Here is a 19,354-nt window from a genome sequence, read left to right as displayed (position 1 = left end):
AACTGCTGCCGAGCCATTCGGTCCCTAGTCTGTAGCGGTGCATTGGATTCTTCCATCCTAAGTGCAGGACCCTGCACTTATCCTTATTGAACCTCATTAGATTTCTTTTGGCCCAATCCTCCAATTTGTCTAGGTCCTTCTGTATCCTACTCCCCTCCAGCGTATCTACCACTCCTCCCAGTTTAGTATCATCCGCAAATTTGCTGAGAGTGCAATCCACACCATCCTCCAGATCATTTATGAAGATATTGAACAAAACGGGCCCCAGGACCGACCCCTGGGGCACTCCACTTGACACCGGCTGCCAACTAGACATGGAGCCATTGATCACTACCCGTTGAGCCCGACAATCTAGCCAGCTTTCTACCCACCTTATAGTGCATTCATCCAGCCCATACTTCCTTAACTTGCTGACAAGAATGCTGTGGGAGACCGTGTCAAAAGCTTTGCTAAAGTCAAGAAACAATACATCCACTGCTTTCCCTTCATCCACAGAACCAGTAATCTCATCATAAAAGGCGATTAGATTAGTCAGGCATGACCTTCCCTTGGTGAATCCATGCTGACTGTTCCTGATCACTTTCCCTCCTCTAAGTGCTTCAGGATTGATTCTTTGAGGACCTGCTCCATGATTTTTCCAGGGACTGAGGTGAGGCTGACCGGCCTGTAGTTCCCAGGATCCTCCTTCTTCCCTTTTTAAAGATGGGCACTACATTAGCCTTTTTCCAGTCATCCGGGACTTCCCCGTTCGCCACGAGTTTTCAAAGATAATGGCCAAGGGCTCTGCAATCACAGCCGCCAATTCCTTCAGCACTCTCGGATGCAATTCGTCCGGCCCCATGGACTTGTGCACGTCCAGCTTTTCTAAATAGTCCCTAACCACCTCTATCTCTACAGAGGGCTGGCCATCTCTTCCCCATTTTGTGTTGCCCAGCACAGCAGTCTGGGAGCTGACCTTGTTAGTGAAAACAGAAGCAAAAAAAGCATTGAGTACATTAGCTTTTTCCACATCCTCTGTCACTAGCTTGCCTCCCTCATTCAGTAAGGGGCCCACACTTTCCTTGGCTTTCTTCTTGTTGCCAACATACCTGAAGAAACCCTTCTTGTTACTCTTGACATCTCTTGCTAGCTGCAGCTCCAGGTGCGATTTGGCCCTCCTGATATCTTTCCTACATGCCCGAGCAATATTTTTATACTCTTCCCTGGTCATATGTCCAACCTTCCACTTCTTGTAAGCTTCTTTTTTATGTTTAAGATCCGCTAGGATTTCACCATTAAGCCAAGCTGGTCGCCTGCCATATTTACTATTCTTTCGACTCATCGGGATGGTTTGTCCCTGTAACCTCAACAGGGATTCCTTGAAATACAGCCAGCTCTCCTGGACCCTTCCCTTTCATGTTAGTCCCCCAGGGGATCCTGGCCATCTGTTCCCTGAGGGAGTCAAAGTCTGCTTTCCTGAAGTCCAGGGTCCGTATCCTGCTGCTTACCTTTCTTCCCTGCGTCAGGATCCTGAACTCAACCAACTCATGGTCACTGCCTCCCAGATTCCCATCCACTTTGCTTCCCCCACTAATTCTACCCGGTTTGTGAGCAGCAGGTCAAGAAAAGCGCTCCCCCTAGTTGGCTCCCCTAGCACTTGCACCAGGAAATTGTCCCCTACGCTTTCCAAAAACTTCCTGGATTGTCTATGCACCGCTGTATTGCTCTCCCAGCAGATATCAGGAAAATTAAAGTCACCCATGAGAATCAGGGCATGCGATCTAGTAGCTTCCGTGAGTTGCCGGAAGAAAGCCTCATCATAAAGGCATGTATGTGCCTTTTTAGACACCTCCTAAGAGAACTTGAGTTACTGTACAAGGTAAGTAAGCTCTTCAAGTAGTATCCCTATGGGTGTTCCATCACAGGAGATTCCCAAGCAGTGCCTCAATTACAGAAGAGGGTGCAGAAATGATTGATTCAGTACAGACTAGAACAGCATCACCAAAAACCACATCAGCTCTGGAAGCAGGCATGATAGCTTTGGGCTGGGAAAAATGTACATCTAGAGACCAGGCTGCTCTGTAGACATACAAGCTAGATATGCTTTTCAGTAGGACAAGAGAGAGACTAGCCCTAGTGGAATGGAGCCTTGCATGGACACCTCAGAATCAGATTAGGTGTCAAACCCCAGGTCCAATAAGGGGCAAGTGGTGCTAGTACTGCTAGCTGAGTGGGTGCCAGGGGCTGGGGAAGAGACCCAATAATCGCATCAGTACAGTGGTCACGTCTTGTTTGGCTGGTGAGATGGTACCAGCTGGAATAAGAAACTGGCGACTGGTTTGCTACTGGAGGGTTGGTAGATTCTGGAAGGCAAGTTAGTAGCAGCAGGGAGCATCTTTCATTACCCTGAGGCAAAAGTGACTCAGATTCTTCCAGGATCCAAAGATCCTCCAAGCAAGAGCCTGGATGGTACAGGATAAGTACTCTCAAGAGTTAGTATGTCAGGTGGTACTGGAGACAGTGCTGAAGTGTGACCTTGATGCCCTTTCTGCTGGCAGCAGAAGGTGGTACTGACAAGGATTTCAGCTTAACCCTTAGAGCCCTTGTGCTTTGGAGTTACTTGAGCCTGGTGCCAGCTGCGGTGCTGCTGTAAGCTGTTCAACAGATGGCTTCTCAGTACACGGGTGGTTTTTCTAGCCAGTGCCAAGCGTCTCTGTACCAGAGGAGACAGGGGCCCCCAGTAGTACCGTTAGGGGGAACACAATGCTCCTGAAATCTACACCAAGAGGGTGACTTTCCACTTCTTATCCTGTTCTGAGGAATGGGCTCTTTTTTGATGGTCTGTGGCAAGGGTTGGCAACCTGCAGCTCTGGAGCTGTTTGAAGGAGTGCAAGGTGCAGGCTGTGGCCAGGAGGTGCTTATCTCAGGCAGCTCCTGGCCAGCAACTGGCGTGTCTCTGTGCATCCCTTAGTGGTGAGGGGAGCAGCGGGTCTCCATACGCTGCCCATGCCTGCAGGCACCGCCCCTGCCAAAGGTTCCCGGCCAATGGGTGCTGTGAGGACTGTGTTGGGGGTGGGGGCAGCATATGCTCCCACACCAGGGGCATACAGACATGCCTGCAGCCAGCTGCTTTCAGTAGGCAGCCTGCTTGAGCTCTGCTGTGCCACCAGCCGGGAGTCCCCTGTAGTAAGGGCCTCCTGGCCGGAACCTGCACCTCACACCTCCCACCCCAACCCCGTGTCCCAGGTCAGAACCCCCTCCTGCACCCAAAGTCCCTCCCAGACCACACACACCCCAATTCCCTGCCTGGAGCCCCCTCCTGTTTATATTCAAATTCAAACAGCTCATTACCAAGGCAACTGAGGAACCAACTGCAAGAGGTTAGTCTTTAGTCCTGCTTGAAAATGAAAATCATGGCATATTCACTGAACATTGAGCAACTCTAAAGATGTCCAACAGCAGAAATCACTTAAAAGTATTGGTGAGTAGTAATAACTTTAATATGTTCAATTAGTTGCTAGATTCTAACTCTACAAGTAGCTTAGCTGATGTGGCTCTCGAAATATTTTGGTCAAAGAAAAAAAAAACCCTAAAAACAAAAAAAACGGCTGCTCTTCTTTGAAAGGTTGCCGACCCTGGTCTGGGGGAACCACAGGGTCTTTGCTTACTGTAGCAGTAGCGACAGTCACAAGGGGTCTCTGGGCACCTGAATCAGATGTACAGAGGGTGACAGACAACGTGAGTTTTAGGGAATGTTCCATTAACAGGAGTTTAACCTGTTCTCCCTCTGTTTTTTAGATCTGCTTTTAAATCCTAAACAGATCTTACACTTGGGGGGATAAAAAAGTTCTCCCAAGCAGTGGAGGCAGCTTGAGCATCCAGCACTGTGGGGATAAGACCTATAACATGGTTTAAAAACATGGGTCTTGGGCATAACCCGTTACTCAAGGCTGTGGGTTGAGGCCCAAGAAAAAACAAAGTCCCTTATCAGGCATACGAATGAAGAGGAGGAGGATATCCCTCCCCTCAACTAACCTCCTCCCCTAAAAACTACAAACTGTGCTAAAGAAAACAAAAATTAGTAAAAATAAAAAAAATTAAATAAGAAAAATGTGAGAAGTAGCAAGCCACATGGCTAGCTAACAGACACAGTGACACCCCCCTCAAGCCACAGATGTTTGAAAAGAAACTCGAGTGGCAGCGTCCCCACCCCTCGATATTCTCATTCTCTGATATTTAGGGTGCAGTTGCAGACCATGGACACTGCTGAAAAAAATAAATCAAATCTCCAATCAAGAATACAAAGGGGTGCACGTATCCTGCGGTCAAGCATGCATAGCACACTACTCAAAGAAGAAATTAAAGCTGTTCCAGTTATGAGGGGCCACTGGATTAGTCTACCTTCTGCACCAGTTCTTGCCTTCACCTTTAAGGCCATGTATAAGCCTGGCCAGTCTACATCTGTGCTTATCCTTTCCTTGTTAGCTGCACTGTTTTCCTAAGGAGGACTTGCAAGTTAAAAAGGGAATGGGCCAGAAACCAGGCTTTGGCTCTTTTTGTTGCTTTATACATTATATAGAAGGCCTGAAGGCAGTGAAGGAATTTTTTTTTTTTTTTTTTTTTTTTTTTATAAACACACTCCTCATTTTACATCATAAAGCAGGAAAAAAAAAGTATATAGCACAAGCCTGAAGTAAATTGATGGTTTTGGATTTGTTTTAAGATATACATTCAATATTAAAGGTCTTGTCCTCTAATTCAAGTCTGTCTAGCTTGGACATCTCAAGGATGCAAAAATTAAAAAGTTGAGGAGAGGATTTTTTGAGCGGTTTTTAAAACTCAACTTGCAGCTGTTTTACTAAATTGATTTTAAAATATTTGGCTAAACAGATGCAAATCCCTATGTGGCTTGTAAGCCAAATTTGGGCCCAAGTTAACATAAGCAAGTTGCAAATCAATTTAAGTGAGTCAGAAGAGTTTTCCTCCATGGGAAATTCCCAAACAAATAATTCAATTTCAAAACAGAAAAGTAGAAATTTCTAAGTTGCCCACAGAAGGGAAATTCCAGGAGAAAAAAAAAAAAAAACAAACACCACCACTTAATGTTCTATTTAGAAAATTTCAAAACTAAAATTCTACCTCGCTGGCTGATGTGGAGATAGGAGCTCTGGAGCATGGTTTCCAAACTGCTGGGATTCTGGTAGTCCAGGGAGCCAGACTCAGGAGCTGAAGAGCCTGGCAGCCCTGAGAGAGTCCCAGCTCCATGACAGCTTGGTGAGCCTGCAGTTTTCCACTGGAAATTCATCAAAATTGACATTCGCATGGAACACTTCAATTTAGATGAATCTGCATTTTCCAGTGAAAAAAAGTCCCACTGGAAAACATCTGATCAGCTGTAGCCTGGGCACAAAGCCATCATCACTTTCAAACTTTGATTGAAGTGAAATAAGGTGTTAACAAAAATGACTGATTAATCATGGAGAAGATGAAGCTTCAGCAAAAAGCTTCCTCACCTCCAACTCTCCAATTAAGAATTGAGGGAACAATGTACCTCCTCGAAGAACCTCAGCCAGTTCTCCAAGACCAAGAGAGGCTATATTTAAACACTCACTTTACTTCTAAAAAAGTTAAAAAAAAAACCAAGCAGAAAATTAGGACACCCCCAAAAAAAACAACAACAACAAAAAAAAAAAACACCATGCCTTTCAGGGCTTTATACATCATAAAGTAAAATAAGGCACAAACCACATTTTCTGAAAATAATTTCAGAGTAAAATTTAAGCGCCCCTTTCATTAACTTTGTTCCACTTTAAAAACTATTTGTTATGCCTCCCTTTGAATTTGAAGAGTCTCCTCCTTGAAATCATTACTACTACAAAGTCTCCACAAAGCAGGTCAGCATTAGGGCTTGCCTACACCTACTGGAGAATCGATGCTGTGGCAATAGATGTACTGACAGTCAATTTAGTGGGTCTAATGAAGACCTGCTAAAATCAACTGCCAATCGCTCTCCTGTTGACTCCTGAAGTCCACCCGATTGAGAAGAGTAAGGGGAGTTGACAGAAGAGAGTCTCTCATCGACATTGCATAGTATGGACCCTGTGGTAAATAGATCCAAGTTATGTCGATTTGAGTTATGCCATTCATGTAACCCAAATTGTGTAGCTTAGGTAGACTTTTCCCTTTAGCATAGGCAAGGCCTCAGAGTCCTCAATTCAGTTCTGAAGGTCCTGGGTTCAAATCCTGGTATTAGCCAAGGAGCTATTCTACACTGGCAATGCTAAAATGCTGTGGCAGCAGCACTTTAACACGGCTTGTGTGGTTGCAGCACAGGGGGAGAGCTCTAACACTCAAAAAAATATACCCATCCAGTGTAGCTACTGGCAAGAGCCACGCTGGTAGCTATATCGCTGCTGCACAGTTTACACTGGTGCTTTACAGTGCTGAAACTTGCTGTGCTCGGGGGGTTTTTTCACACCCCTGAGCAAGAAAGTAGCAGCGCTGTAAATTGCCAGTGTAGACAAGCCTTAAGATGGTGGCTGTCACAATAACTTCTCTGCTGTAGCAAGTGCAGAGAATTAACTACTGATAAATAAATCTAACAATCTTCCCCACTGATATTCACCAAGCACCCTGTTTCTTCTCCAACAAGAAGCAGAGAGCCACACACTCCCTGAATACCCACCTGTCCCATGAAGTGTTCCAAGAGACCACACTCCCACCCTGTTTGTCCGGTGCTCTGCTATATTCAGGGCTCTGTTTAATTTAAGATGAATTGCATTTTGCAGTACTAATTACATCTATAGCAGTACATAGATTAACTGTAGTATAGAGGAGAGGTAATCTAAGGGGCCCTTGTTTTAAAACATTTCTTATATGGGGGGGTTCACCCAAAATGTAAAATGGTCACATCTATCCCATTCTACTAGGAAGGATATTTGTGAGATGTATTCTGTACCTTCTTTTCTGAAGCACCTACAGCATTTCAAAAACTACTAACCCTTGATCTCACACTATAAACAAGCCCTGTAGAAAATCTCAGTTGCATTGTTCTACATTGATTAAAGCTTGAAGCCTCGTGACCTCGTGCGGTATTAACTTCTCCCATGCACCAAGAGCATTCTGCTTTTCTACTCAATTACCCCTTCTGTGCAGAGCCACCACTACACAGTGAGCATGTACAATGGACTTCTGCTTCATTACACTAACCAGCAGCAGGATTGGAATAAACAAGCTAATTTATCAGGACCACGCTAGCTTTCACTATTCTGAAAAGTTTGTTGGGGGTGGATTTTTAAATTATTCATAGCAATACCAAAGTGAGGTAAAAAAATCTAACCTCAGATAGCCAAGGCATTGCTACTGGCATAAACATGTATATATTGATCAGACTCCTGGGGGATTTTTTAAGTACAGTTACAATTTCTCAAGACTAAGTGAAAATCCCCTTCCAATCACCAACAGCAGCACTTCTTTGAAGAAAGTTATTGTACAAGAGATCCCAATTCCTTGTATATATACACAAGGTATTATTTATTTTTGCATTATGGTAGGGCCTAGAGACTCCTCTCCTCCTCCCACAATGGATCTTGGGGCTCCTTTGTGCTGGGGACAGTTTAAAAAAAAAAAAAAAAAGGAAAAATCCTTATTCTGAAGGGACTACAATCTAAAAGAAAATAAAGGGTGGGGTGGGAAGGGAAAGGAAAGAAGCCCAGATGAGCTGTCTTGCCCAAGACTGCATAGCAAACCAGTGGTACATCAAGTAACAGAGCCCAGATGCCCCGACTCCTAGACCAGTGCCACATCCATTGGACAATCATGCCTCTAATTGTAATTAGAAGAGTATATTTTGCCACTTTTTACTCCTATTAGAGCCAACGTTAAGTGAATAGATTCATTCCACTTGAGCACAAAGATCAGAATTGTTAATTAAGTTGGATGCTTAAAGCATGAAAATGGATCTAAGACCAGTGCAATTATATGGCCACAGAAGTTAAGGCTATGCAGGAAAAGGCACACTCCTGTGCTGGAGATGTGAGTGTCATAGCCATGTTTTGATAGCAACTCCATGCAGCAACAGTAACTCCATAATTACAACTGTAACTTGGTTTTCCATAAATGACAGGTTTCAGAGTAGCAGCCGTGTTAGAATACCCCTGGTTGGGGTTCCAGGTTACAGACTATCTGCTACCCAAGATCCATAAGCCTGGAAATCCTGGATGCCCCATCATCTCAGGCATTGGCACCTTGACAGCAGGATTGCCTGGCTATGTAGACTCCCTCCTCAGTCCCTACGCTACCAGCACTCCCAGCTATCTTCGAGACACCACTGACTTCCTGAGGAAACTACATCCATCGGTGATCTTCCTGAAAACACCATCCTAGCCACTATGGATGTAGAAGCCCTCTACACCAACATTCCACACAAAGATGGACTACAAGCCGTCAGGAACAGTATCCCCGATAATGTCACGGCTAACCTGGTGGCTGAACTTTGTCCTCACCCATAACTATTTCACATTTGGGGACAATGTATACCTTCAAGTCAGTGGCACTGCTATGGGTACCCGCATGGCCCCACAGCATGCCAACATTTTTATGGCTGGCTTAGAACTCTTCCTCAGCTCTCATCCCCTAATGCCCCTACTCTACTTGCCCTACATTGATGACGACATCTTCGTCATCTGGATCCATGGAAAAGAAGCCCTTGAGGAATTCCACCATGATTTCAAAAATTTCCATCCCACTATCAACCTCAGCCTGGACCAGTCCACACAAGAGATCCACTTCCTGGACACTATGGTGCTAATAAGTGATGGTCACAAAACACCACCCTATACAAGAAACCTACTGACTGCTAGGCCTACCTACATGCCTCCAGCTTTCATCCAGACCACACCACACAATCCATTGTCTACAGCCAAGCTCTACGATATAACCGCATTTGCTCCAACCCTCAGACAGAGACAAACACCTACAAGATGTCTATCAAGTGTTCTTACAACTACAATACCCACCACCTGAAGTGAAGAAACAGATGGACAGAGCCAGAAGAGTACCCAGAAGTTACCTACTACAGGACAGGCCTGGCCCAACGAAGAAAATAACAGAACGTCACTAGCCATCACCTTCAGCCCCCAACTAAAACCTCTCCAATGCATCATCAAGGATCTACAACCTACCCTGAAGGACAACCCATCACTCTCACAGATCTTGGGAGACAGGCCAGTCCTTGCTTACAGACAGCCCCCCAACCTAAAACAAATACTCACCAGCAACCACACACCATACAACAGAACCACTAACCCAGGAACCTATCCTTGCAACAAAGCCTGTTGTCCCCTGAATAGATATGTGGTCACAGTTGGCATTATCAGCCACACTATCAGAGGCTCATTCACCTGCGCTTCTACCAATGTGATAATGCCATCATGTGTCAGCAATGCCTCTCTGCCATGTACCTTGGCTAAATTGGACAGTCTCTATATAAAAGAATAAATGGATGCAAATCAGATGTCAAGAATTACAACGTTCAAAAACCAGTTGGAGAACACTTCGATCTCTGGTCACTAGATTACAGACCTAAACGTTGCAGTTCAACTTCAAAAACTGACTCCAAACGAGAGACTGCTGAATTGGAATTAATTTGCAAACTGGATATAATTAATTTAGGCTTGAATGAAGACTGGGAGTGGATCGGTCATTACACAAAGTACAATTATTTCCCCATGTTTATTCCCCCACTGTTCTTCAGATGTTCTTGTCAACTGCTGGAAATGGCCCACCTTGATTAATCACTACAAAAGGTTCCCCCAACCCCCACCCTTGGCTCTCCTGCTGGTAATAGTTCACCTTAAGTGATCACTCGTTTCAGTGTGTATGGTAACACCCATTGTTTCATGTTCTCTGTGTATATAAATCTCCCCACTGTATTTTCCACTGAATACATCCGATTAAGTAAGCTGTAGCTCATGAAAGCTTATACTCAAATAATGCGTTGGTCTCTAAGGTGCCACAAGTTCCTCTTTTTGTTTTCCATTGTAAACCTGAGTTGGGGCTTTCTGCTAGATATTTCGTCTCCTGCCCGTACCCAAGAGACACTTGACAAGATTGATCAGTGCCCTAATGACTCTACTAGTTTAACATCAATATAGTAAGGTTGATCAGTCTCCCAGCATGGCCCATCTAACTGCAACACAAGATCTGCTTACAAGATTCTCTCTCAGAACTATCACCACCTATGATAGGTTCATCATTAAGACACTGTCTATTGGATGTAGAGAATGCACTTATTGTTGGCTTTATACATTATATGACTGATTGGTATGGTTCAGTTCCAAACAGGACCAGATATGCACTGTCCCAAGAAAAGTAACAAGAATATATCATTCAAAATTTGTAAAAAGTGACTGGGGGTGGGAGGGGGAAATAAATTAGGGGCATACACTCTTGTAACTGGTGTGGAAGGGAGTCCATGCAAAACAGGAAAGAAAGAAAAAAAAAAAAAAAAAAAAAGCAAGTGGCACGAGCAGAGGGAAAAACAGCTCCACACTATCATTGCCCTGGAACATTGCCACATGGGGACTAGATGCAGTTATGCAAGAACTCAGATGTACAACTGCAGCCATAGATGGTAAGAGGGAGAAGTTGTCTAGGCAATCAGCCATTCTGCACAGCATGTTCTCCTTCAGAGAAGTAAGTGTTTAGAGGTTTTTTGGGGTATCCTAAGTTACTGCTCACAGATCAGTAGTAATAACTACTCCTAACGTGTTTGCAAACCAAACAAAAGTTAGACCGGTGGCATAGGAGCCTTTTGTACTGTTTCTGACAGAAGGCGTTTCCGAGGGCCTTTCACAGGAAATACAGAAGGGCCAAGATCTTTGGGAAAGGATATTGCTGCCAGTCCCAAATCCCAGAGTAAGCAATATGGTAGAGTGGCAGCACAAGAAGAGTCTGGGTGTACTTACACCTAGTGGCGCATTGAAGAGCGGGCAGGTACTTCACTGCTCCATTTCCATGGTTTCACAAGGTACTGAATTCTTACTGTGCTCCTCATATAAACTAAATTAACAAAACCAAAATATGAAACTTTCCACAGATGTGAAAACAGGATTTAGCTTTTAAAGCACCTTGAAAAGAATCACCTCTGCAGGAAGCATTTCATGAATTGGAATGTGGATTCACAATGAAATTTAAGCAGAGCGTGTTCAGACACTGCATTTAAGTACACAGATAGTTATCATTTTACCGACAAGACCAAGCAATTTGAGTTCTTTAAGTGCACAAACATGCACCCAAGATATTTTATTAACTTAAAAATACTAGAATTAAATTTTCCAATTACAAAGCAAGTTGAATCTTCATCCAAGCTCTCATGTGTCAGTTTTCAGGTCAAACCAAACAAGTGTTTCCTGCTATACCCAGTCAAGTTAGTAAATCCCTGAAAATGGAGATCTGTAACTGCAGTGGTGACCCACCTAACATTTCCTCGCTGCTTCTCTCCAATACATGGATACTGACATTAATTACGCACTTTGAAATCAACAGCTTAGATTCTCCCAGACATGTGGTTGGCTGTATGAGTATTTTACACATGCCTGAACTAGTGCTAAGGAAACATTGGAATGCATGAGTGCACGCCTTTCCCTCTTCAGAGGCATTCCTGAGTTAACAGAAGAGACTTGTAATTTAACTGCAAGAGGACAAATGCTATTTGCCAGGGAAAGACTTCCTGTTTAGTCTAGAGAAGAGAGAGAGAGAGAGAGAGAAAACACACACCACTTGCTAAATCTTCAGATAAAATTTAGAAATAAAAAGTCTGTTATACTTAAAACCAGACACAATTAAGAGGGAAAACCGTGCAGTTGTTTTCACTTTACATAAACTATGAAGCACAGAATTTCTGTCACCCAGACCTTTGAGGTTAATTGCATCTTGAAAGAGCTGTAGTTACAAGAGGATCTAAAATATTATCTTCTGGAGTTTACTGCCTGCTCCTCGAACCTTGAAGGACAGAAGTTTGTGTCTGGGAATTGTCAACTTCTGGCACGTTTGCCCATTCAGCTACAGTAACAGCTCTTAAAAGAGGAATTGAGTAAACCTACACTAAATAGACATGACCTTTCATTTCTGTTTTTTCCAATCAACTCCCAGAATCCCTGCCAAGATTTCAGGCTGAAGGACTCTTTCAATACACAAGAGAGTATCTATATGTGTCCACAGTACAGCATGGACCTATTCAGCACAACTTGTCATAGCTTTGGAGTGTCACACAATAAAAGAAAATCAGGAATATAAAAATGTTTTGTGCTGGAATTCACAACCATTTTACTTTGGGGGGGGTCTTCCCATGTACCCACGCAAACAAGCACGGTGTTCTTTCAGGAGCAATGTTCGGTCCTAAAAATTTAATCAAATCAGAGCAAAAGAAAAAACGAAACCCTAGAAAACTCAGGGGTAAGTAACAGAAGCAGACACTTAGATAATGAACTGGAATTGTTGATAACTGCTCAACCATTTATCTAAATGGCTCATTATCTAACTGGTTAAGACCTGCAAGTAATTGTTTTGATTGACGCACATGGACTTTTCAGAGTTTGCTCAGCCTTGACCAAGTACAACCAAGCAGCGATGCTCGGCGTTTTCAAAAGTCTCTCCTCCCAGAAACTTTATACACTAGAACGAAAAGCTCAATTTCTCTTGTATAAAAATAGTCACCTGCAAAACAACCAGATGCTTTCAAGCCTCAGCAGTACTCCCACTCTTTGGCCTCCTTTTTAACTACAAAAAAGACGAGTTCTTAACTCAAGTCGTCACTAGGATTTTTGTTAAGACAGTTTGTAGTCGTCACATGAATTAACAAATTAATAACTATGGGGAATCCTAGATCTTAGGACAACTTCCCAATAACTCTTGCACGTCCTATGCTCTTCATTGCAGCCATACGTTGGTCTTCACATGGTCTTCTACATGACTGGGGGAGGGGGATAAAAACAAAAACACTGAAGCACAGGTCAAATCATACTGACATATAGATGTGGAATTACAGCAGATGCTAAGCCACAGTGGAGCCAGGACAATGGGAGGCTATCCCTACTCCAAATATTTAAAATAGAGCAATCCAGTCTCAGTTAAGGAGTACTGAGTCTAAAATTACATATCTACACAGATTATCACAATCATGTCGTAATGCCCAGGTATGGTCTAAGCCCCCCTGCATAATATGCTGCCATAGCACCAGCAGTGCAAGTGGAATTCTTTAAGGACACAACTAATGTTCTAAGACCACAAATACATACAATTTATTGTAAAACAAGAAACAAAATTACGAGTTTTCCTTTTTTTTTTAAACGGAAGTTTACTGCATATATATTATTTCCCATCCACCCCAGGTGTGTGGGTGTGTAACTGTCAACAATTCTCCATATTGACTATGGTGAAGATTGCTTGAGATTAGTAATTGGTTATTTTTCTGGGTTTTTTTTTTGTTTTGTTTTTAATTAAAGACTCCTCAATCCTGAATTGGCCCTTCAGTAGAAGACACAGAAGACCAATTTTAATAACTACTCAAACCCAATGATTGTTTGAGCTGCTGGGGGAGGGGGCATATCCACACTTTGCTAGATAACACCATACCTGAAAGCGGGGGGGGAGAAAGAGAAGCAAAGCTTCTGTGAAGAAAGAACACTCCCAATTAGACCAATGCTGGAGTTCAATGCTCACCACCTTGGAAGATGCATATGGTCAGATTTACGCTTGTGCAGAAACCAGAGCAAAGATGGGAGAGGAAGTTGTGGCTTATACTGACCCTGGAGCTGCCTAGAGCCAGTTTGGCCCCAGCTGCTAGTTAGTGCAACTCAAGACTTCCATGGCTTGGTGGCAGTTATGGGGACAGATCACCCTGGCCACACCACTCCCAATCCTAACCACCACCTGTGCCAGAGTAAGCACAGTGTCAGCAGGCAGGGCTTAGACCCGGGGGGGAGGTGTTGACCTTCCTCTGCAGTATGAGGCATGGATCACTTGCAGGTTTAAACTAGTGTAAATGGTGGATTCTCTAACTTGAAGTCTTTAAACCATGATCTCAGTAACTCAGCCAGAGGTTAGGGGTCTATTATGGGAGTGGATGAGTGAGGTTCTGTGGGCTGTGATGTGCAGGAGGTTGGACTACCTGATCACAATGGCCCCTTCCGGCCTTAAAGATTATGAGGGCTTCCTGGCACCAATGAAATCAAGTCCCGACAACCCTAGTTTCTCATACTCAGTCATTGCTGCTGACCTTAGTGGTTGACTGGCTTCACAAAGTGTCCCTGTTTGTTAACACTGGCTAGGCTATGAGGTCTGGCATATTGCATACCCACCCTTCACTTCTGATGTGTAAACAGCTGTCTCCTGATTTACAGGACAGTCTTCTCTTCATCTCCTTCATGTCCCACATTTTCAGTTACAATTACACATGTACAATATTAGGAGAGTGAACTACACAGATCAATGAACTATTGCTACAAAGCTTACTCCTTACTTCATTCAGACATACAATTCCATGTGAATACTGATAAAAGCCCTGCTTCCTAAACAGCATGTCTTCAGCCTTATTACACTTTAGGTATTGATACCATTTAGTGTCCAAAACTATGTAGACAGCCAGTGCTAACATAGAATGTCACTTAGCCATTGTTCTGAAACATGACCTAATTTCCTGATAAGTGAGAGGTGTTTTAGCTTTGTAGCTGTGCTCCGGTTGTACATGTATTTAGACCTGGATAGACTAAAAATAAATCAAGGATTTTTTTTTTTTATGCTAGACTTAATTAAAGCAGACCAAAGTCACCATTTGCATCTTCAGCTCCCATACCTGCCTGTATTGTAGTAATTTCATGTAGAAGACCAAGGTTCTGATATGTGAAGTTACCATTCCTGTCAAAGCCATGAAGAGTTTATTGACTAATCTATGGCCATTGCTCATCTTTTTAAGTCTCAGGCCACTTTGTAAAACAAAAATCCTGCCATGGACCCACTTTTCCCCAAAACGCCACTCAGAGAATTTCCATTGTATGAACTAAATAGGCGATTTGTGTGGATCACGGATGCTCCATGGATCATAGTTTGAAAGACACTGGGCCACTGTTGGGGGAGGAAGAGCTCAGATGATTTCTTGCTGAATATTGAAGTAACATTTTAGTGCAGGTGGTCCAGTGTAAACTTTGCACCATGAGCACATCATCAACATGCCAGATCTGGAGGACAACACCCAGTTTACATATACACATTTACCTGTAAAAAAAATTTGCACATACAGTATTTGCTTATACTTGCAATTGTTAATAGAATATTAGAAACTGAATTCACCAGCAAGCTACCTAGACAATAATTAACTGGATGAGGAGGAAAGAGAACCCTTTAACTCTTTACATGTATCCAAAGGTTGGAAACCCCTCAAAATGAAGAAATTGTGGGGGTGGTCCAACTTCACTTATATTTGCAGCTTCCTTGATAGAAGGATTAAAAGCTCACTAACAATAATTACCTTATGCTCAAATTTGTTAGTCTCTAAGGTGCCACAAGTACTCCTTTTCTTTTTGCGAGTAAATACCTTGGGCTTTCCCCCCCCCCCCGCCCCACACACAAGATTCACTGGTTTAACTAAAGATATTATGTGGCATTGAGGTAGTTTTAACTGGTGTAGCTTTGTTTTCAGAGCAGTCCCTGACAAATTGCATCCTCAGTTATGAGGAGAAGGTCCTTGTGCAATGCCCTTTAGGATTTTTGTGTGCCAACTTTGAACATCACCACTTCACCATCCCATTTCAGCAGGATCTCTTTTTCAACAAAGTAGTTGTGTCCACAACTTGCAAGTGGCATGGTAGATACAAGAGTGAAAACTGAACTTGTAGGATCCAAGTCATTTTGGCTCTAATGAGCATTCTTGCGTTTTTCACACCTGTTCCACAACTAAAATGAGGAATACTGCTGTCCAGTCACCCTATTTTCAAATGAAAATTGGAAATAAGGATGTTAATGGATTCAAGTATTATTAAGACACACACAAAAAAGGACCATTAGGAGCATCAAAAGTCAGACCTTCTTGCATAACACAGGCCACAGAATTTCACAGAATGATTGAGGCATCTAGCCCAATAACATGCTTAAACCAGAGCAGAGCTTTTAAGAGGTATGCAAGTCTGGATCTTTAGCCCTTTCTCTGTAACGTTACCCTTTTATGATTCAAGTACACAGGACTGAAATACCCAGATCTTCCTAGGTCTGCCACAGACTCCCTTCCCTGTGTGATTGACCTTGCCCAGATCAATAAGGGTCTATGCCTCACTTCTACCCAAGCTGTAAAAATCCTCACGGGGTGCCGCAGGTTACATTTGTAGGACACTTGAATTTCTAGAACACTTGCATTTGAAAAGGAGTACTTGTGGCACCTTAGAGACTAACAAATTTATTTGAGCATAAGCTTTCGTGAGCTTATGCTCTAATAAATTTGTTAGTCTCTAAGGTGCCACAAGTACTCCTTTTCTTTTTGCGAATACAGACTAACACGACTGCTACTCTGAAACTTGCATTTGAGAATCCTCAAGGTGTTCTTGCATACCATGACATAATGGATCTGCTCTTAGGGGTGTAGACAGATCATTGGTTCATAGGCTATAAAAGCAAATCAGACAGAGTGATAAAGGTCAGGTATGGTAATAGCCCTGCTTTATTCCTAAAAGGAAAGATGTACAGATTTTAATTATGGCTGGTCACAAATTTGACAGCAAACCACTCATGAGCAAATTGCGTCTGTTAGATAATCTTAGCCAGTGCCATCACTCACATCAGATATCTGAGTAACCGTTCACAGAGATGTAGTGGACAAATACCTGTCTAGTTTGTGGGATAATCTCCACCTAATAGAAAGGGACAAAAGAGAAGATTTTAGGGAATTCTATAGTTCACCTGGTTTGGGGCAAAGTCTTTCCTAGGAGATGCTGCTCTTGCTACCACCTCCTCCATTTATCAAGACACAGATAATATTTGTCTGGATGCTGTACTGGCTATGCAAGGAACTGACACCTGAGATAGTAAAACCACCCACAAAACTGCTTTCTGGCACTATTCATGTCTCCAGGACTGTCCAAACTCTGGGATCTCCCTCAGCAATTCTCCCCCTCCCTCCGCACCCCACCCCCCAACAAAATCACAGCCATCACAGACAGAATAAGCTAGACAATCCACACTGAATGAGAATATGGGGAGGGGGAAGAGAGGGAAAGAGGATTACAAGTTATGTCAGTACTTCCATAAAGATTCTGTAGTGAAAAAAACTTGTCCCTACAAGGCAAAAAAAAAAAAAAAAAAAAAATCTGTGGCTCTAAAGTTTTACCCTGGAGAGTTTGCATGGGTGCGGGAAAGATTGGTGCTGCTGAAGAGTATGGACCAGCTAGCTACCACCAGAAAGGGAATTTTGGGAAGTGGCTAGACTCTGAGAAGCTGCAGTCACAGGCACTTCATCAACAAAGGGAGCAAGATCCAGTTTATGGGACTTCTGTGGAGCCCCATCACAGCAGCCTCCCTAGTTCTAGGGATTTGAAAGTGAGGAAGCACTGGCCAAGACAGCATCTCTTACCCACAGGCCAATCCATATCTGGGAAGGGAGCATTTCCAAGCCCAAAAGCAATAACCAGAGAACATTCCACAAGCAACAACAACCTCCCCCCCCCCAGTCTCAAGCATCTTGAAGCAAGATCAGAGGAGGCTCCCCCCTCCCCCTCTCTGGGCTAGGAGAAGGGGATGGGTGAGGAAAACCCTTTAAAGCACAAAGCCAGGAGCAGAACTTACGGCCATGCCCACCCAAAAGTCTCTCCCACTCACTCCAGCTTTGCTGAAGCTCACATCACCCTTCCCCCCCCCGTTATGTTAGGAACGCCTCCCCCCCAAGCCCCACACAGGCTGAAATGCAACCTAAACCAGGCGATTGCTGGAGAATAAACAGTGATCCAAATACAAAACACCGCAAATTAGAGACAAAAACGTTCCTTTCCTCTGCTAGAGCAGCTCTCATTGATTTTTTTTTTGGGTTATTGAAGGAGATTAGATTTCCTCCTGCAGGCGGGTCAAAGAGAGAAAAGGGTTGAAGGTAAGGGGGGGGGGGGAACAAAACAAAACTTTGTAACCCAACACTTCCATGCACGATCAGTCGCCATGCTTAAGATTTTTTCCCCCTTCCTCGTTCTTTGAGCAGACACTGAAACTAGGCCAAAAAAAAAAAAAAAAAAAAAAAAAAAAAAACTTTTCTCTGCCCCTTCTTTTCTTGTAGCCACTAGAGTGAAATGTGCACAAAGAGACCCGTGGAGCTATGTTTTCTTAACTACAATAGCAGGACTAATTAGATCATAGAAGCAAGGCAGTGATACAGTAACAAGTAGCTAAACAACAAGACAGAGCGAAGGAGAAAGTTTGCACCTTGAACACTTACCAATCAGACCTCCCACTAGAAAGGCGATGACTTGGAAAATCAGTAAGATCCCTCCAACAATGCACAGCTTTTTAGTGCTCATGTTTTCTATAATTGCCCAGCCATTTTTGCAGAGATTTCCGTCCCCCCCCCCCCTTCTCTCTCGCTGCAAAACTTAAGGCTCTGAAAGTGCTGCAGGGATGGAAAGGAGACAGACTCAACACAGATTGCCCAGGCACACCCGGATCTGGCTCCCCCTCTGCTGAGAGCTGTGATTGTGGCCGGCTCTGGGCTGCATGTGGCTGCTTTAAAGGAGCAGGAAAGCGAATCACATGATACCTACCTCCTCCTCTCCACCCCCCCTTTTCCCTCCCTGATCCATTCAGCCGCAGCAGACATTGGTGTCAGTCTCATGCAGCAGTAGCAGCTTCTTCAGCTGCGGGAAAAGCCAGAGGTGCCCATTCAAGGGTTGCTTGTTTCGGTTTTTGAATAGCACAAACATAGAAGTTGGAGGTAGAGGGGCTAGTCCAGTCCAGGTGTGTCCCCTTAAGAGCGTTCTCTAGGGCCTTGCCCAGTGCAGTTTTAAGGGTGAGGTTTGAACTAGCCTAGTAGGGTTTTTTTCATAATGCATAACAAACGCTAAGTGCATTCAGTGCTAAGCATTATCCATTGTTTTAATAACATTATGTTCTCTTTTATCACCTGTCAAAAGGAGGATTTCAAAGCACAATGTAGGGTAAATAAAGGATGCCCCAGTGGATAAGGACTTTAACACATCACTGAAAGGACTTAATACGCTGCTGAAACAGTCACCCTGGGGCAAGATGCAGACTTCCTTTAAGGGTAAACATTAACACCACAAATGAACAGATTTAAGAATTTTAATTTTATTAAGATGATGTTAAAATAAAAAGAAAATGGTACAGAGTT

At 43.5% G+C, this 19,354-nt stretch overlaps 1 protein-coding gene across 1 annotated transcript in view; it reads right to left on the bottom strand.

The window, feature by feature from the left end:
• WLS (Wnt ligand secretion mediator) overlaps positions 1–18,736 on the bottom strand; it is a 65,582-nt gene extending 46,846 nt beyond the window's left edge. Inside the window, 1 exon segment of the mRNA XM_038414322.2 lies at positions 18,446–18,736. Within this exon segment, the coding sequence (XP_038270250.1) occupies positions 18,446–18,527 (82 nt within the window). The 5' untranslated portion in view covers positions 18,528–18,736.
• Between the last annotated feature and the right edge of the window lie 618 nt (positions 18,737–19,354).

Source organism: Dermochelys coriacea, chromosome 8 (genome assembly GCF_009764565.3).
Source record: "Dermochelys coriacea isolate rDerCor1 chromosome 8, rDerCor1.pri.v4, whole genome shotgun sequence".
NCBI lineage: Eukaryota > Metazoa > Chordata > Testudines > Dermochelyidae > Dermochelys > Dermochelys coriacea.
This window is presented reverse-complemented; position numbering and strand designations above follow the sequence as displayed.